Below are 19,522 nucleotides of genomic sequence, written 5' to 3'. Positions count from 1 at the left end.
AGCTTTTTTGTGTGCAACACACAAATTCAATGAATACTAATGAATTTATTAGTAACAAAGTACTCTTTTCCAGTAGAAATAAGTCCAGTCAGAGGTCACACATTTTTTTTAAAATTTAAGGACTGGGTGAACCCAAAAAGTATTCTCAGAATTTCTGCTCATTGGTTTTCCACTAATATTATGGATGGCTACTGCGGACTTCCCCACAGGAAACCATTATACTCCATTGCTTGTGAAATTGTCTGCGAATACGGCGTATTCTGAGTTAACCTTAACATTTCACCTAACTATTGTCTGTGTTAATTTGGAATCTGAGCTCTGCAAGCAATCTAGACATGTGTGGCTTGAAGAAATGATCTGAAGTCATGTAAATAGTAAAGACCATTGTGATGTTCTGTTTGGTGTGCAGCACACAGCAGAATATAACATTTCATGATCACTTTTCTTGGTCCTTCTCCTTAAAAATAGAGTTTTCTTGAAAAGAACTGGATCTTTTTCAGAGATAACCACCACTGCGTTGTCCAGAAGACTTTTTCTCTTGCACAGAGAGTGTATTAGTGACTATGCCTCTCGTCCTTGAGTCCCTGCCACTTTCTTGTTAATGCATTCTGCAAAGCCTGATGCTGTTCAGCTGCCCCAGAAGTATTAATGCTATTGGCTAGAACATAGAGTCTTCCCAAAAGTGACCTCTCCATCATAGAGAAGTGTCCCTTGATTTTGTTTCTGACCTGATGGAAACTTGAATCCTCACCCCAGAAAATGGCCAAGCAGAAAGTTTCTGGTCGTTCTTGAGGTTTCCTCACAGTTTTAAATTTCTAATGGACAATTCATCCGTTGGTTTATCACATAGAATAATCAAGTGAAGCTCCAACTTCTGAGTTTGTGCTGTGTTTTACCCTGCTCATTGATGGATGGTGTGCTGCAGAGATATAATCATCCCTTCCATCACATTTGTGCTCCTCAGCCAGAATCTGCAGGGATTTCCCCAGAAAAAAAGCTCCACTCCGTTTCTTGATGCCTGGTTTCAAACACTACCACATCCCGTACCAAGTCTACTCTTCACATGGAGAGAGAGCTGGCTGCCCTGTCACCAGCCAGGGTACTTGGCTACAATAAACTCCAGCTAGAAGACAGTAACAACCTATTTCACGTTCTTCTGACCTGGTATTTTCCCTGTTATTAAGAAGATATGAATGAATATCTTATATTAAGGGATTTTCTCTGAGGAAAAAAAAACACAAAACAAAAAAACAGCAAACCAAATGAAGAAACACACCAAAACTCTGGTAGATCCACCAGAGTGGGCTAAGTGGTGCTGTGAGCTGCCTGTGGGGTGCTGGCAGGGCTCAGGGTCAGATGGGTGGCTGTGATGCACCAGGGAGTAGGTGCAGAGCATATCATCACTTTTGTCTCCTGGCTGCAAGCACGGCTGCTCCTTTAATTGCAGCTCAAGAGCCAGGTTTCTAAAGCAAGCATTAAGCTTTAGATCACTGCATTAAGATTCTCCCATCAGAAAGACTGTGGAGCGGAAGAGTCTTCTGGCTCAGGTCTCCTTTTTAATTTACTCTTCAGCAAAAAAACTGGAAGCCAAAGTTAATAGAGAAAGAGATTCCAGATTCTCACATTTACACAGCTCCAGATCACCTCACCAGGACAGCTCAGGCCAGGAGGGTAAGGCAAGGAGTGTGGGTGTCGACAGCACAGAGCCACAAGTTTCTACTGGAGGTAAAATTGTGACAGTAAAATCCTTGTCCTCTATTCTGGTACAAAGATAAGTAAGGGGCAAGAAGAGATTTTTTGCCATCAACATTCGGAATTCTGATTTCCCATTAGACATTAGGTGGATAGAAAAGAAAGCAGAACTGTTCACTGAGAGGTGATCTTGATGCCTTGCTATGGAATTGGGAAATTTCAGAAGTCTGAACTTTTCTACTTCTGGTCAGCTTGAGACAAATATCTTTCAAATGCTGCAGTGGCTGTCTGCTGCATAGCTTTTAATAGAGTAAAGCATTCCAAAACAAGTGCAAGCATTCACAACTGAAAGACAGAATCAGCTGCCAAAAAACTGTCTTCATTAGTCCTCTATGAGAGGGCTCAGGACAGCTTTTAGCCACCATACTAATCATCTGGTATAAAAATTAACAAATTGCAAAAAACAGTCATCGTTGCCTTGATTCCCAAGTGATGTGTTTGACAGAACAGGTGCTGGGGAAGACGTTTGCTCTCAAAAGATGAGAACACTTGGTTCAGGGTCAGGATTGATCCTCCAAAAGGGATGTTCTTCAACCATGCCTGAAAAATGTTTATTTTAGCTGCATTTCTTCATTCAGTGAAGAGGAATTTTTCTTATTAAGGAGGAATATTTACTTCCTCAGCATCCTTTGCCTTAACAGGCTAAGACGGCCTGTCTGCTTTTGGACTAATCTGGGTTTTTTCAGATGAGCCTTGAACACATATGCTCCTCCCTGGTCCCTTTCTTCCTTACATCTTTCCTGGCTCAAAAGGATGGACAGAGATTTGTTCAGAGACAAGCCTGAAAAAAAAATCTGAAGCCCAGAGGCCAAAATAGCCTTCAAAGACCTGGCCCATATGCTGCCAGCTGCTGTACTGATCATTTCCCAGACGTTATTCCTTAACAGCACTGCAAACCGTTTCTCTCTTGCTGATCAATGTTTTCAACCCTCTAGCACTGATTTCTATTAGATTTTAAATGCTTAATATCTCAACCTTGTCTCCTATCATAACTCCTGCAGAATTTTGCCAGAAAAAGGACCGCAGCTTCTGGTTCTTCCTAGGAATATTGCTTACTGAAGCCTCTACATCTGGAAAGTTATAAAATTCATGAAAAAAATTGTTGCTAGACCTTTGAGCACTATTAATTAGTATTATTTACACTTCTATGTGTATAAAGGAAAAGGCAATAATTAGGGTGGCCCTTCTGGTGGCAATGTCAGTAGAAGAGATAAGGATGACTGAGGGTTTTTTAGACAAGGGTGAGCTGAGTTCAGGGACTCTATTTGGAAAAGAAAGCCATTATTTCTTTTTCAGTGTGGCATTAACCACACAGTCAGATAACCTGTCTTTTGTGGAGTCCATGGTTGATCTAATGAAGTCAAAAAAGAATCTCTTTTTCTTAAAAATAACTACAGAGAGTTATCAACTCTGTAGAGCATATTGTCAAGACAAGCAGTAGGTTCTCCCTTCTGAAATTTTCAAATCAAGACTCTACTCTTTTCTGTAAGCTCTCCTTCAGTGAGGTGCAAGATATTGGCTCAGTAGTGATGGAAGAAGCTGTGCTACAAGGTCAGTCTTTGTAACACTCTGTTTTGGACAAAGCTAGAGAAAGCAGAGGGTGAAAAAGATGATACACTGCTAAGGAAGTGTGGGCAGGGTAGGTAACCTGAAAAAGATTTCTTGATGCTTTAGCAGTCTCTCTGCTGTTACTGTTTTCTGAGCAGCAAGCAGAGAGAGGCTCCTCCGTACACATCCTCAGTCCAATTGTGCTTGGGGGGGGGTGGGGTGGGAGAGTGAAGGCATCAGACTTGTGCACAATGTTAGTGGCACATAGCTGGGACATGTGCATCCTAAGCTGCTTATGTGTGGCCATGGCTTACGTGCAGGGAGTGTGTGAGCTGCAAGGTTGGGAAAGAAAGATGTGGGTCTGATGAATTGAGGTTGCGACCATATTACATTATGCAGTGCAGGAGAGAGTGATGTGCACTCATGGGCAGAAGATAAACTGACCACCAACTATGGAGAGTGCTTCTGGCACCTGAGAGTGATCATTCTGGGAGAGATGGAGGTATCTCTGCTTTAGTGTGTAGCATACCAGGTCGACACCATCTGCCATATGATTTTATGTGTTTTAAAAGCTGCTTCTACATTGCATACAGACACCAAACTCACTGCCTCTGTCTCCCTTCTAGGTTTGATAGTTTACTTAGGAATGATGGTGGGGGCTGTCATGCTGGGTGGCCTTGCTGATAAATTGGGAAGAAGGAAATGCCTCATCATATCACTTGCCGTCAATGCTGTCTTTGCACTCCTCTCCTCCTTCGTCCAGGGATATGGATTCTTCCTCTTCTGCCGCCTTATCTCGGGCCTCGGGTGGGTAGTGGGGGAACCTATCCCATGTCCTGGAGGAATCTCAGCACAGCTTTTGTCTTTTGGTGTGTGGGGTGGGAGAAGGAAAATTACTCCAGGGATGTGTCCCTGGTACCCAGCTGAGGTGGCACTGCTGTTTACTATGTGTGGTTTTGTTGCCTCATTCTCGACCCTTAAAGTATGAGCAATAAGGAAGTTTGGTCATTGACATTCTTCTGATCCTGACCAAACTGTGAAGAAATGTCAGTGAGAATGATAAATGCCCACTTCATTTTACAATCCTGAGTGCCAGGGCCTCCAACGAGACCTTCAGCGTGTCCCATTTTGGTCTTCAGTTTGCATCCCTCATATGAGTGAGGACAACAAGAAAGCTGTCTAAATTAAGAGCAGGGCACTACACTGCCTTCTTATAAACTCTGTAGGAAATTCATCTTTCAGAGCATGAGGGAGATCTTGTTTATCTTTTATGTCCAGCCAAAGAGAGATTTGCATTTTGCATTTTTCCCCAAAGTCTGACTTTTGTGCAGCATGTCTGTGAGTGTGACCTTCTCTATATGTTCCACAATTACCACAAAGATATTGAAGAAGATTCTTATTCTTCCCATGTGTTGTTTTTTTTTTTTTTCCTCCTCAGTATTGGGGGATCTCTCCCCATTGTGTTTGCCTATTTCTCCGAATTCCTGTCTCGGGAGAAGAGGGGGGAACATCTGAGCTGGCTTTGCATGTTCTGGATGATCGGGGGCATTTTTGCTTCAGCAATGGCTTGGAGCATCATCCCACATTACGGTAATTCTATTGTGCTATTGGCTTTTGACCACATCATTTTCCTGCATCACTACACCACCCCAAAGCCCCACAGAGGTAACATGTTCCAGAACAAACAGTGCTGAAAATAATAGAAACCTGAAGCATACACAAAAACTCTGGTATATTGACTGCATGATGGATTGACTGTTACAAAAGCTGTAAATAATATTAATGCTTTGCATCAAAAGCTTCAAATACACCCCTTGAATTATAGTTGACAGAGCCTGAGCTCTTAATCAAAATGTTGGTGTGTACAGGGAAAAATGGACTGAGATTATGTTGCAAAAATTCATCCAGTTATAAAAGGTAAGTAACTTTAATAAGAGTATTACTGGGTGCTAGGAGTGATAGCAGTGAGGACAGCACATTTGCTATTCCTTAGCCAGTAGTAGGTAGTGTCAACATTCCTGGGGTTGTGTTTTTGCTGACACATCTGCCCATGGTGCCATGGGCTGGAGTCACAACTGACTTCATGTGATTGATTCTGAAATATATCTGTGCTTTGAGGAGCAAAAATCTGCACATCACGTGGTATTCCTGATAGCGCATGTGTATATCTTACGAAAATATCAGAAGCAAATACCAACTGGAAAAGATTAATTACCTCAGTATTCAGTGACACCAGCTGCTTGTGAAATACGGTTTGAAAAAAATAGGACAGACCACAAGAAAAAAACATTAACATTTACCTATCTATCAATTAATTTTCACCATGTTTAAAGTACAGCCAGTATAAATGGAGTTTCAGCTTTTGGTTGATATGACAAAGACTGTTGTAATAAATAGGAAAAATTACTGCAAGATGGTGTCACATTGAAGTGATTCCATTATCTGCAAACACATTTGCTTTAAAAAAGCCCCTATGTATTAACATTACGTTTATTTTTCAAATAAATCTGATGTTGTGCTTTTACATCTTCTCTTTTTTATTTCCCATATTCCTCTAATGGTTTGCAAGTTTGGGAAATTATTAAACCATTGTGACTGTCTCAGATGAGACCTCTGCAACACCCATTCCTTGATGATTTCTTTATTATGTGAATAAAAATTTTTGAAGAAAAGAAGTTGATTAAAACATTCTTTCTGAGATTTGAGGCTAGAGAAAGTAAATGCAGCAATGTAAAAACAATGCTGTACTTTTCAGTCCTTAGCAGGGGGATAACTGGCCTGCTCAGACATCAGGAAAAGAAGCGTGAGAAGGAGATTAGGACCTTGATTCTTCCAAGTTTGAATCCCAGCTCAGATTTTGTTGGTCTGGAAAATAACCCCTAGCTTTCTTTCCTACTTTGCTTCCATAAAAATTCAAATACTTGTGTGCAGTACTATGTGGAAAGGAGCTATCTCTAATATTCCTCTCAGATCAAAGATCATTTAATCTTCACAAACCTTGTCTAACGTCACTGAACAGCAATGAATTACAGCCCTGAATCTTTTCAGCCTTTCTTGCCTAAAGCTGCACAGAGCTATTCTTATCACCAGATGAGTTCTAAACTCAAAGCAAAAAAGATTTTTAAAAAAGGTAGATTCTGAGCAAGTACGTTCCATTTTCTGTAATGAACATGAACTGACTTGCTATTAAGTCCTGAGCATACTATTCAGCCTCTGAGAGCCTTCATTCCTAACAATAGCAAAATTTCAACCTCTCCCTGTGCCATACAGTGCTACGAAGCTCAAAGCTGCTTTAGGGAAAAAAAAAAAAAAAAAAAAAAAAAAAAAAAACAACCCAAAACAAAAAAACAAACCATTACTTTGTTAGTATTTTTTACTTCTTGACTCTTGCTGTTTTCCAGGCTGGGGTTTCAGTATGGGAACCAAGTACCACTTTCACAGCTGGAGAGTCTTTGTGCTCGTCTGTGCCCTGCCCTGCATTGCCTCCCTGGTGGCACTGAAATTCATGCCTGAAAGCCCACGGTTTTTGCTGGAGGTAAGGTGATTCACCTGGATATTGCACTCTGATATAAGCAGAGGAGAGCTGGTCCCTTGTGTGTCACCATCTGTCTGTCTTTGTCCCATCAAGCACACATAACACAAGCTCAGAGGTAAAGCCACTCCTACACGTCTACTCCACAGGTAGTACCAAAGACTGTGGGGTCAAGCTGTGATGTATTTCACTGTCACCTGTGATACAGAAAGAGGATGGTGAGTGCTGGGCATTTTCAAGTCCAACGAGGCATTTTGGAAACCTGTAACAGTGTTTGTTCATGTAACGTCTTTGTCCTGGTGGCAGAGCAAAGGAGAGCATGTTTTACTGAGTAAAATACATAAACCTCAGAGCTCTTCAGTAATTACTATTTACTCCCATTCCACATACGTGAAATATGGCAATACCTACCTCAAGTTAACACTGCAAGTCTTTGGTAGAAATGGGATTAGAGCCCAGCTCTCCTCATCCATCTCCTCTTCTTTTATTTGGTTTTAAAGTTCTGTTTCTGAGTCCCCTCCTGCCTGAGGCAGTTTTAGGGTGACTTCTTTCTTCAGCACAGACGTCCTCAGTGAAGACAAACCCTGCTTTCAGCTCTATGCATTTAATGCAGCCAGTGCTGCTTGTGCATTGCTCCACTAGATAGGACTGGCAGAAATTGTTTCTCTGAACTTTGGCAAACTATGGATCTGGGAAATCCAACATTTGTTTTCCTTTGGTGCTTTCAGATAGGTAAACATGATGAAGCTTGGATGATCCTCAAGCAAGTTCATGACACCAACATGAGGGCCAAGGGGGAGCCAGAGAGGGTGTTTACGGTGAGTTCAGTGAAGCATGTTAAGAAAAAAATTTGGACATTCCTTGGTGCAGAACAACACCGCTTTGTTCCCCCTTGAGACTCTTTCAATGTGAAGCCCCAGCAGCAATCACAAAAGATGACACTCAGTTACTTTTTGTGCATTTAAAGTTAGACACCAGTCTATATGCTTCAAAATTTTCTCTGTCCTGTAAACTGTAATGAGTACTCTTCATGCCTGGTGTTACTCTGAAGTATACAGACTGGTGATTTTCCAATTACACACACAATTATTCAGTCTGCTCTGAGAGTATACAACCAAACAAGACAGTTACAAGACAAACAAGACCACCCATTTGACTAATTGCTGGAACACCAAGCTGAGTTGGCCAATCCAGACATGTGGTGGGAGAGAAAGAGGACAAGGAGTCAAAAAAAAAAAAAAAAAAAAAAATCTTAGTGGGGCACTATGAGAGCCTTAGCTGAGCAGGAGAGTGAAGTAGCAGCTCTACAGCACCTATTAGTTCTCAATACTCCATCCCACAGTGTCAGGACTGTTTCAACAGGAGCTAGTCCCAGTGTACCACCTTGAGGCAGTGTTCCAGCTGAGCCAAGACTTACTGACATCCTCTGGCACAGGTGCAGGTGGTGTAGCATATTCATACACAGAAATCTCTTCAGTATATTGTCACCTCCTTCTCTTGTTTACAAACTGATCCAGTAACCTTGAAAATGTCCTGTGTTTAAAATTATTTTTCCAGTTCTGAGCTTCCTTAAGCAGCCTAGTTCTGGTGTTCAGAGCTGAAAATACAGACTTTTTTTTTTTTGGAGCAAATTGGTCCCATGGTGTGGCCTCACTCAATGGCAGAATATATTTTCAAGTGCAGACATCCCCATTCACACATTCATGTGTCATAGTAGTTCTGCCCGGGGGACATAGAAGATGGTGAATAAGAAATATTCCAGTTCTCTTTGAAGAATGAGATCCTGAGTGCACGGTTGGATGTGGATCCAAGTGGGAGATAATTTTTACTATAATTGCCTAGTCCACATTTCTACTGAGAATCTAAGGGATAGAGAAATAAAGTAGCACAAAAACATTTTAGGAAGAAAATGAAAGACTGAGGTGGATGTGGCAAGCTTAAATTGTTTCACAGGAGAGAAAGAAAGGATGGAAGGATGGAAGACAGGAAGAAAAGAGGGCAGGCTCAATTCAATTATAAAATATCTTGCTGTAATTAAATCAGTTAGCTAAATTTTTAGTGAAAACCTTCAAGCAAAAGATAATAAGGGATAGTACATGGAAATATTGCAGCAGAATTTAAAACCCACCCAAGATAAATTCTGGAAATTTTAGTCCAAAATTTTTCTTTTCTCCTTATTTTTTTCTCCCAGGTTTCCTATATCAAAACTCCAAAGCAAGTAGACGAGTTTATTGAAATCCAGAGCTCAACCGGGACCTGGTACCAGCGGTGGCTGGTCAGAATCTCGACTACTTTTAAACAGGTAAAAGGAAGGAAAAACCTCCCACAGGTGCCATATAGCTTCTGGCTCCAATGCGTCCTTGTTTCAGGTCATTGTGTCTTGAAACCCTGATTCTCACCCTAAAATTCTTCTGGTGTTTACATTTGACTGTAACCTGATGTCACTTTCATTTCTGATGTGTGTGTCTGAGAAGTGCCAAACTGCTAACCAGACCCTGAGATGCCTCCAGTTGTGAGGAATTTCCAGGACAAGCCCCAGCCCTCCTGAGCAGATAAATATTTGTTCCCCCTTCATTTAGCCTAGCTGACTTTTACCACCTGCAGTGTCTTCAAACATGTTAGCTCCTTGCTCCTGCTGAGGCTGGATTTCTAATAATGTTATTTTGCTCCCTTGGTTAATTTAACCTTTCACACCATATGCTATGCTGCTTACTTATACCTATTCAGAATATTGTGAAAAATCTTTCAAGATGATTCTAGTCTAGAAGGATGAGTTTAAAGGATAGTAATAGTAATGCAGGTGCATTTATTTATTTACATGGTATTGCATTTACATGATATGATGAGTTATGTCCCCTCATGTTTCTGACAGTATTTCCTGCAGCAGGCCAAGAAGATCATACCTCCTGTTATGCTTGGCTTCACCCTCACCTAAATTTCTTACTCCTCCTGATATGTCAATCTGCGTCGGGGTTTTTGTTCTGCAACGATCTTCGGAGCTCAGTTTGAAAGCACTTCTGAGACAGTCCATGTATTTCAAAAGACAAAATTGGCAGAAGGTCTGAGAAGAATCTCAAGTCCGCTTTTGCTGATACAGCCTGACAGAGACAGAGCATCATCCCAGCTCAGACCTAGTCATGCACTCCAGCTCTAGACAGAGAGTTCAGATCAAATACCCTGGCACATTGCTGATCTTTTCATCAGCCATTCCTCTTGATAGATATAATTTTAAAAAACACTTAATAGAAGCCTCACATCTAACTTTTCCCAATATGCCCTTTTTACTGACATTATGATATGCTCAGAAATTAATCTGTCAATTGTCTGCTAAGGTTTCCATGCAGCTCATTCTTTCTTGTGGATTTGTAGGTCTGGGACAACGTGCTATATTGTTTAACAGCCCAGTACAGGATGAACACACTGATGCTGGCTGTGGTTTGGTTTACAATGGCCTTAAGGTAAGGAAATACTTTCCTTACCTTTCCAGGAAATTAGAGGGCTTCAGAATTTCAGTAATTATTTACACATATAAATTAATTGCTTCAAAATTAACCCTTGTCTTATTTTAAAGACTCTTTGTGTTGAGCCTTGATTTCTTACAAACTACTGATCAATCATTGCTCTAGTACAAGGTGCTTTGAACTATGAGGACTTGAGAAGTGGTCTGTAGGGAAGTAATACATTGACTTTCTCACATAGATCTCATCTAGATCTTTCATTTGAATTTGTTCACACAAAAACCAGTACAATCCTATATCTCTGTTTTTCCTTGGTCTAGATCAAAAGTATTTATGTAACCCTTAATCTGAACTACAGGAAAAATATTTTCTAACTCCCATTGGTCACATAAACCTCACGCTTGCAGAAATCTGCCTTGTGGTGGTGTCCGAATTTCTTACTGCTCTGATAGGCTCTTGAGCAGCAAGAACAGCACATTGCTGTATTACCCAGCCAAGGATTAAGCTAAAATGAGTTGTTCTGCTTTAAGGGAATAAAAATGGATAAATATACTTCTGAGATCAGCTGAATGTTTATAGAGTAGGGAGACATTTTGCTCAGCTGTGTCAGAGCTGAGGAAGACTTTGTATCAGAAATAAATTTAAATTTGTAGTTTAACAGACTTAAAGGCTGTGAAGAAGCTCACTGAAAAAACACTTCAACATTTGCTGTGTCAGGATCTTGTATCCCTAATGTATGTTTCCCATCCTGCTACAGTTACTATGGTCTTATTGTCTGGTTCCCTGATATGATCCGGTATTTCCAAGATGAAGCATACGAATCTCGTGTGAAGATCTTCGATGAAGAGGAAGTGTCACACTTCACCTTTAATTTCACCCTGGAAAACCAGATCCATAGAAACGGGGAATACAGAAATGATAAGTAAGTTTGATGCATGTGAAAGAAAATACTTTTCAGAAATGTTTTTGGCTCTGGTTTTTCGGTTTTTTTTTTTTTAACTCGTTTTCCACCATCTCGAAAATCCCTGTTGTTCTTTCAGAGACACAGTCGATATATCTCAAATCCCTAAGGCAGTTTTTCCACAGACCAAATCATGGCAGTGGGCACCCACCTGGCAGTGCTGAGCATCTCTGGGTGAGGTCTCTTCTCTTTCCTTAGACCACAGTGACATCTAGTGGTGTTGATCAGAAGAGACAATCCCTTGTGATGAAAGAGCTCTGCTGCTGAATTTCCTAAATAAAAAGCTCCTTTCCCTTGAAGTCCTCGGTATGACTTGCCCCGGTCTCCATCCTGAAGCCTATTAGTTGGACTTGTGTCATGGCCAGTTATACCGTCTGCTTCTTGCCACAGACGGTGTCATCTTTCAGTGTTTTTAAGTCAGTGAAGTCACACCATGAGACCATCATTTTTTTCCCCCATTTTCTCCTCTTTGGGCTGGACCTGGTGGTTTTTCTTCTGCATCAATTCTGGAATGCAATGTTCCAGATCAATTTAATTCCAAGTCATTTGTAGCGGGTCATTATTACTTTTTTACATCCAAATAAAATGGGTGGTAAAATGCCCTTTTATAAATTTTGTGGAGATTCCATTGCCCATGACAAACTAGGGAGGATGTTTTTCCACTCCCTTGCACTGTGTGGGTAAGTCCAACAGGATATTCAATGGTAGGCAAAAAAACCTCATTATTTTAATCTCCACAACTTAGTGCTTGCCTCATTGCCCAGCCCAGTGTTTCCTGTGCCCTAAGAAACTCTTAAGTCTCCAATTCCTTTGTGTATATCTGACAGACATTCGTGGGGAAGCCCAGAATGCATCCCTCTGTCCTTTCAGAGATCTTTTCTGCACCAAGGAACCTTGTTTGGTGGTACAAATTTAGTCCCATAATTCCTATTCTGCTGCTTATAAAGCAGCCCAAGCCTGCTGAGAGGTCGCTGGTGGTCAGATGTAGGGATTGTGGACAGACATGCCCATAGGTGATCTCAGTTTTCACCATCTTCACTGAGAATTGAGGATGCTCAGCAGCTTGCAGGATGAAGACAGAAGGCTGTTATACATCACTATTTTCCTGTCTCGATCCTCTGCAAACCCAAGACCTGATCAAGCCGCATTCCACCAATTCCCAGAGCATCTCTCAATGATGCTCTTTCCTCTAGCCCTTGGCTGTGAGTTAAAACTCCACTGAACGTCAGTGCATAGCTATAAGGCTCCTTTTAAGACGCATGTTAAGAAAGCAAAATTTAGGAAAAAGAATTCTAATAGCCTTTGGGAGTGAATACATCACAGGCTATTACTGAGCAAATAAAGATCAACTTAAGCTTTGCTGTAACCTGTGAGACCTGCTACATGGAGCAAAAGACTCAAATAGTCTTCTTGTGGTATTCTGCATATTAATATTATCTGGTAGTAGCTTCGACTCACAAGCCCTGCAGTGCTCATTTAATAGTGTAAACAGCCTTTGTGCAAGGCTGTGCTCTAAGTGCTCAATTCAATTAGGTTTTTGAGTAGATGTTAGGAGGCCTTTATTTGGTGGCAATCTTGGCCTCCTTAATTGCAGCAATAATGCTTGCTCTTAATAGCTGCTTACATCTTCCAAACATATCTGTGCATTAACTAAAGCACCTTCTCTGTGTCCCTGCATAATTTCACGGGTAAACCAATACTGTGTCATCCTTCAGGCTGGCAGGTCAGACATGTCAAACTTCCCACCAGAGGAGAAATCAATAACCTAGCACAGTTGATTTTTTTCAGTGTAATGTTTTCTTTACATGACAAGCAATAGTCCTCAAATAGAGGTGGTTTTAAGCAGAACTCATTTAATCTCCCCAGTCTATCTAGATACCCTACCACATCTTTGCTTAAAATATCACTTTGAGTTTAAACAACTGTCAGAAGCCTTTCACCAAAAGGCTCCAGATAGTGTCTGTTTGTATTTATGTTGGAAAAAGGGGCAGAATAAGGAAGGCATACCATCACTACACAAAGAAAATGCCATGCACTGAGTAAATTACATCTTCTTCAGATGAACTGGTTCTGAAAGGGGAAGGATTTTTGTCCATTCAGTCTTCGAAGCACACTTTCTTAGATATGTCTGGTTTGAGGAATAGAAAAACTGCCAGAAAGCCTAAAAGTTACATCTCTGTCAAAAAAAAACCCCAAACCTATTTCAAAGCCATCTCTTCTACTAAAATACAAAATGACTAAGCATGGAGTTGGAAGAACCATTATGCATTCCAGCAACACTTTTTCTGTATATGACCCTAGAAAATCCCATTACATGCTATATGATGCATAAAAATACGTCAGAGCATAGAGTGAAGTTTTGTTTCCTTCCTCACAGATTTATTGGCATGAAATTCAAGGAAGTGAGATTTGAGGATTCACTCTTCAACGAATGCTACTTTGAAGATGTGACATCCACTGAGACGTTCTTTGAAAACTGCACCATCATCTCCACTGTCTTTTATAATACTGGTACTGGGATCCCTGCTATGGTCTCATCTCTGTATGAAGATTTATTTTATCAGACTCTGGGAGAAAGGACGATGGGAATCTGTGTTTGTGGGTGTGCTGGGTAATGAGAGTGATGATAAAAGCATTTGGAAGGAGCCTTCAGGTTGCTTCAGCAGTGTTTTTAACCTCATGGTTTCTGGTGCCATTGGCTGCTGCAAGGGAAATGCAGAAGTCAGGGCTCAGCCCGTGGTAGGTTAAACTATTGGCCAAATGCTTAGACGTTTAAAAGGTCAAGCCAACAAATTTGTCTTAAAATATAATTTTAAGCTATTCTGAGAAGAAAAGCACTAGTTAATTTATCTGGAAAAAGCTTTTCACTTCTGGTCTAGCATAGTACAAGCCCTGTTACCATAAAAGAAATATCCTGCATTGCTCATCCTTGTGCCATTGAGATACTTGTTCAGGTGACTACACAGACATAAGGAGTGCAAAAGCTTACTCTCATCATGCGCCAAGCGCACAGCTTGAGTTTGCCAGTGAAATATAACCTCCCTTACTCTTTCCATTCTTTGAGGACCACCTCTAAGATCCTTGATTTGGTTTTGATGTCAATTCCTGTTTCTGCTGTATGAAAGGGAGATCAGCCAAGCAGGGTCAAGACTTTGAATCTTTCCCTTGCAGATCTCTATGAACACAAATTCATTAACTGCAGGCTCATAAACAGCACATTTCTGCAGGAAAAGGAAGGCTGTCACATGGACTTCGAAGAGGAAAATGATTTCCTGATCTACCTGGTCAGCTTCCTGGGCAGTCTCTCTGTGTTGCCTGGGAATATCATCTCTGCATTATTCATGGACAAAATAGGGAGGATCAAGATGATTGGTGAGTGGGGACAATGGGCGCATGATGCAGGTCATGGGCAGAAGCAGAGCTCTGCGAAGAGCTGATGTCACTCTGAAGGTCTCACTGAATCTGCAGACACCAAGGGGAGCTGGGCTGGCTTAGCTCAAGAGGAGCTGATTCAGTCCCATATCAAACAGGGCAAAAGGATGAAAGGAATTGATGGTGAGGCCAGTAACCTACTACGTGGCAATGAGAAACTTAGCTGCTCCCTGCCCTGCTTTCCTCTGACATCCTCCTTTTTTCCATTACTTTGACTTTTATCCTCTACATTTATCCACTCCTCAGCACGACAAGGTGAAAATTGAAGCAGGACCTCTTCGTGCTGTTGAGTTGATGCAGATGCCCATAGCACTCTGTACAAATAAACACTTTGCTTGTAGCAATGATAATTCACAAAGATTATTTGATGCAGCCTAGGAATTCCCTCCTTTTGGTTTCCTGATTTTCAAATTATTTCACAACTTCAGAGAGCATATGGTAGAATAATTGACTGCCACAACAAAAGAGGAAGTGTTAAGAGGAAAAAGTTAGCTTTCAGCATTATGAGAATGAGATATCACCTTAACAACTTTTTGGTTTAGAAATTTCTGCTGCTACTTCCTCCAGGACTTAGACTTTGTTGTCCAGGTACTGTGGGAACCATATATCAAGGGGCAGCCAAGTGATGTTAATAAAATCAGGGATGTGGCTCGGGGGTAAGGAGTGAGTCATTATCTTGAACTCACCTACCTCTGTCTTTGAGAACAGAGGAGAACAGAGGAAAGCTCAGTTTCACCACCAGACAGCTTAAGGTAAGCCAGATGACTCTACTGGTATGTCAGGAAGGTATACTGGGGGGTGGAAAATAAGCATTCATGTTGTAAATTTGGAAAAGATACAAAGAAACCAGAAAGAAATTACACAAAGTGGAAAGAGAATCAGATTGTTCACCCTGCAAATATGTCAGCATTTCTGTATTTTCATCTGCAATTGAGATGACAAGTAGAATCCTTAATGCTTCTTTCTTCTGCAGAATCACAAGTAGAGAACAAAAATTAGTAATGACTCTCTGAAACGTTCCACTATAGAATTTTCAATTGAAACAACCTCCTGGTATCCTATTCATATCACTGTGCTGAACACATTAGTTCTGGTCAGATTGCCATGAAAAATGAATTTTGATTTTGAGTTATGTGCCTCACTGGGACTTCAGTTTTATCAAGTTCTGCAAAATCCTGTCCTGTGCCAAAACGTCAGATCCCTTGGTTCACACACATTGACCCTAACACTTCACAGCACCTCTTCAGCAGAGGGAACATCCACTCCACACAGGGTGGGATGGAGTTTGTACCATGGAAGAGAAAAGAAGATGGAGTTCTGCATGGGAGCTTTTCATAGGCAGGGCACAGCAGAGGCAAAATGCAACACAAGGTCCAAAATGAAGCATTTTTGTTCCAGTTCAGCATCCAAAATATTTCAACTCTTGTCAAACTGAGTAAAAAATAACTCCAAACAAACAAACAAAAATGTTTGGCATGCTGATAGTAAGGGAGATCTTTCAGCAACAACGTAACTTCCCAGTGAACAATACTTTGATTTTGCAACAATTGTATCTTTCAGGTGAAAATTTCCATCGCGGTGGAAGGCAGTGATATATCCATTAATATTTTTGAATTTGAACCATGCCTAACTGAGCATGAACACTCTCTCTTTCTCCCTTGGTGGTGTTAATAACATTATGGCTCGTCTGCAAATGTGCCATGAAATCTAATGATATTCTTATAATTAAGAGAGACCTCAAATGCTTGATACAATTGACTGTAAATTACCCTAATTGAGATTATAAAAGTGTCAACTGATTTCAGTACGATATGAAACGCACTAACTGTTCACTCAACACTCAAGTTGGAAAATCTTCACAATGATCCTTCTTCCTCCTTGACATTCATGTTTACTTGCGTCTGCTCTTCCTGGGTCCATCTGGTAGTTTAAGATGCTGGAAACATGACTGGAAAAGCTTCAGGGGCTCCACAGGACAGGATTATCAGCAAGATCACGTGGTCACTGAGAACATTCTCAGGCTGCTTTCCAGAAACAGAGAATGACAGGAAGACAGCATCAAGGGTTTTTTGGATTCCTGTGGTTTTAATTAATTTTACGGTTCAACACTTGAAAGCCATCTTCATTAACAAATGTGCTTTCTCAACTGCAGACTGGGGAAAATGGTGCCAACTTTTGTCTCTTGGTTTGCCCCTGTAGGTGGCTCAATGCTGATCTCGGCCGTGTGCTGCTTCTTTCTCTTTTTTGGCAACAGCGAGTCGGCAATGATCGGCTGGCAATGCCTCTTCTGCGGAGCCAGCATCGCCGCCTGGAACGCCCTGGATGTTATCACCGTGGAGCTCTACCCCACTGACAAAAGGTGCTCATTTCTCTTTCTTATTTCCAATCTCCAAGTTTATCCTTGCAGTTCCTAACAAAAAAAAAAATCAATCTGATATATGTAGAGATGCAGATGGGGGAAACGCTTTGTTTTTTTTTATTTTCACCAGTCCTTCAGGGCTGGGTAGTCCTGCAGCTATACTGGATCAGCACAGACATTTGAAAACAGTAATCTGCTTTGAGCTGCTGCATGAAGCAGAGTTTGGAGGAGATCACAGGTCCCTTCTTTGGTGACAACCAGAGCTTGAAAAAGCTTTGACAAGATCTAGAGCAGGTTGTGTCCTGCTGTCTTTTGGGAAAGCAAAGCCTGTCACAGCAGGCATGTGTAGGGCTAGGGAGAAGCTGAGATGAAAAGGAGTAATGAGTACATGCAGATATCCTCCTCACTCACACAGACATGCAAAGCACAGATATCTATCTAATTATTCTGCCTGGCTCCACTTGCTAGAAGCATACCCTGGGAGACACGAGCATTCACAAAATTACCCACCCAGGTCTTCTGTATTTATGCTGAGAACCTCCCTCCTAACCATTGCTTTCTGTTTTTTTCTTCCCCTCAGGGCCACAGCCTTTGGCATCCTCAATGGGCTTTGCAAGTTTGGTGCCATCCTGGGGAACTCAATCTTTTCCTCTTTCGTAGGGATCACCAAGGTGGTTCCCATCCTTCTGGCTTCCTCTGCTCTGGTTGGAGGTGGCCTGCTTGCTTTTCGCCTGCCAGAGACTCGAGAACAAGTCCTGATGTGAGCAACAGAGGCTAGGGGTGTTGGGGGGCAGAGGTATAAGAACAGTAAAAAAGAGCCATGCTTGGAAAAAATCAAAATGTCCATTTCTCTACAGTCCTCTCGGAACCTCGAAGGGAGAGGGCAGAGGGAAAGAAGATCCCAAAAGGGATTAAAACGAAACCCCTATTTTCTGACCCTTTCACAACCACGACTTGGTGCATGCAGCTACTCCACACCCCCTGCAGACCTTGGGTTTAACCTTGCTTACACAGTGAGGCTGCCTGTTCCCTCCCTACCGCAGTGTAATGACATGGGATGTGAACAGCAGCTGCATGCATGCACCCATGTGGGTGTCAGTGTGTCCCACAGGAGAACAGGTCCTGACCCACTCATGCTTTGGCTGAGCTGTGAGATGCCGCCTGCCTTGTCCAGCAATCCCTATCAGCTGTGTCCAGAGACGAAGGGCATTCAAATGGTAGACAGGTACCCATCCTACTGTAAGTGAGCTCTAACAACAGGGGCAAGAGCTACAAGTGTGATTTTTGACCGTGGTTGTCTTGATTTTGTTATTATCACCTGAACTGCCTGAAAGAGTGAGAGAGTCCTGATTCCTGGAGGTTATTTCTTTCTCAGAAGAAACAGGGTTTGAAAGCTCTTTACTGTGTTCACTTGGGCATAGGGAATCACTGGGCATTTTTTTTCGTATGCAAGAGAACTATATACAGAATTTTATATATATATACAAATGTATTTAAATATACTTACAAAATTATATACACACATGATTAGCTATTGAAAATCATTACATCTAATTTCTTCACCCTTAAGAACATTTTAAGAGGGACATCAAAAAGTGGTCCCACTAATTCAAGATTATTTGGAGTCATGACCAGCTCAGTGATACCTTTATATCCAGACACCAAATATTGAAATGTATTGCTGACTGGCAATTTATATTTGTATGATGATTAAGAGGATTTTTTTTCCTACAACTTTCACAGAGGAGAAATTGAAACGAAGTTGGAGCACTCCACAAACCAGATGTGTACATTTTGTCCAATGTAAATAGGGGACTTTTTGTCTAATATCTAGAATATTGTAACAGTGAATTTACCAGCATTTTAGCCATATTATTTAAAGACTATAAAGCTTGATTTTCTTATATACTTGTGTCTCAATGAAACACTGTAAGCACAGTTATTTAAAGCCACTCAACTTGTTGCAACAGGGAAAGCACGCAGCAAGCTTTCATTTTACAGATCATTAAATTGCACATTTAAGTTTGTTTCTTTGTAAAGATCATTTTTGAAATTCATATTCCCTTTTTATCATTCAGTGTAAGTCCTCTTCCCTCTGTAAGCAAAGTCAATTGAGGTTCTTTGCCTACATGGAAAAAGGGAAGTTGGGAAGAAGGAATGAAATGCACACTGTTAAATAAAACACCAATGCTCACAATTGAGTAAATAACGTTACTTAGACTCTTTCCACAAGCTCAGCAAGAGACCAGAATGATTCAGAAACTGTCACATAATTCAAGGAGTTTGCAGCAACACGTTATGTTGTGACAAAAAAAAGTTATTTTATACTTTTGTTACAGGTCAAGTTATTTATCTTTCTTTGGATTCCTCTTTTTGTTTTGGGTTTGGTTTTTTTTGCAAGTTTAGGGTGAAATCCAACTACGCTAGCACTGAGACAGTCAAATAAACTAAGGGCTGATACCAAGTCCAACCCTAGGAAT

General features: G+C 41.1%; 1 protein-coding gene across 2 annotated transcripts in view; it reads left to right on the top strand.

The window, feature by feature from the left end:
* The window catches only part of SV2B (synaptic vesicle glycoprotein 2B), a 55,099-nt gene extending 36,151 nt beyond the window's left edge, over nt 1–18,948 (top strand). For both annotated transcript variants that reach the window (XM_071754289.1, XM_071754290.1), the window contains exons 3-13: nt 3,927–4,107; nt 4,739–4,890; nt 6,702–6,835; nt 7,561–7,650; nt 9,024–9,134; nt 10,202–10,290; nt 11,048–11,212; nt 13,629–13,762; nt 14,423–14,623; nt 16,883–17,042; nt 17,623–18,948. In XM_071754289.1, coding sequence (XP_071610390.1) covers nt 3,927–4,107; nt 4,739–4,890; nt 6,702–6,835; nt 7,561–7,650; nt 9,024–9,134; nt 10,202–10,290; nt 11,048–11,212; nt 13,629–13,762; nt 14,423–14,623; nt 16,883–17,042; nt 17,623–17,806 — 1,601 coding nt within the window. In that variant the 3' untranslated portion in view covers nt 17,807–18,948. The remainder of the gene's footprint in view (nt 1–3,926; nt 4,108–4,738; nt 4,891–6,701; nt 6,836–7,560; nt 7,651–9,023; nt 9,135–10,201; nt 10,291–11,047; nt 11,213–13,628; nt 13,763–14,422; nt 14,624–16,882; nt 17,043–17,622) is intronic.
* The last annotated feature ends 574 nt before the right edge of the window (nt 18,949–19,522 follow it).

The sequence above is a fragment of the Heliangelus exortis genome, chromosome 11 (assembly GCF_036169615.1).
Source record: "Heliangelus exortis chromosome 11, bHelExo1.hap1, whole genome shotgun sequence".
Classification (NCBI taxonomy): domain Eukaryota; kingdom Metazoa; phylum Chordata; class Aves; order Apodiformes; family Trochilidae; genus Heliangelus; species Heliangelus exortis.
The sequence above is the reverse complement of the archived record's forward strand: the minus strand, read 5'-3'. Positions and strand labels throughout refer to the sequence as shown.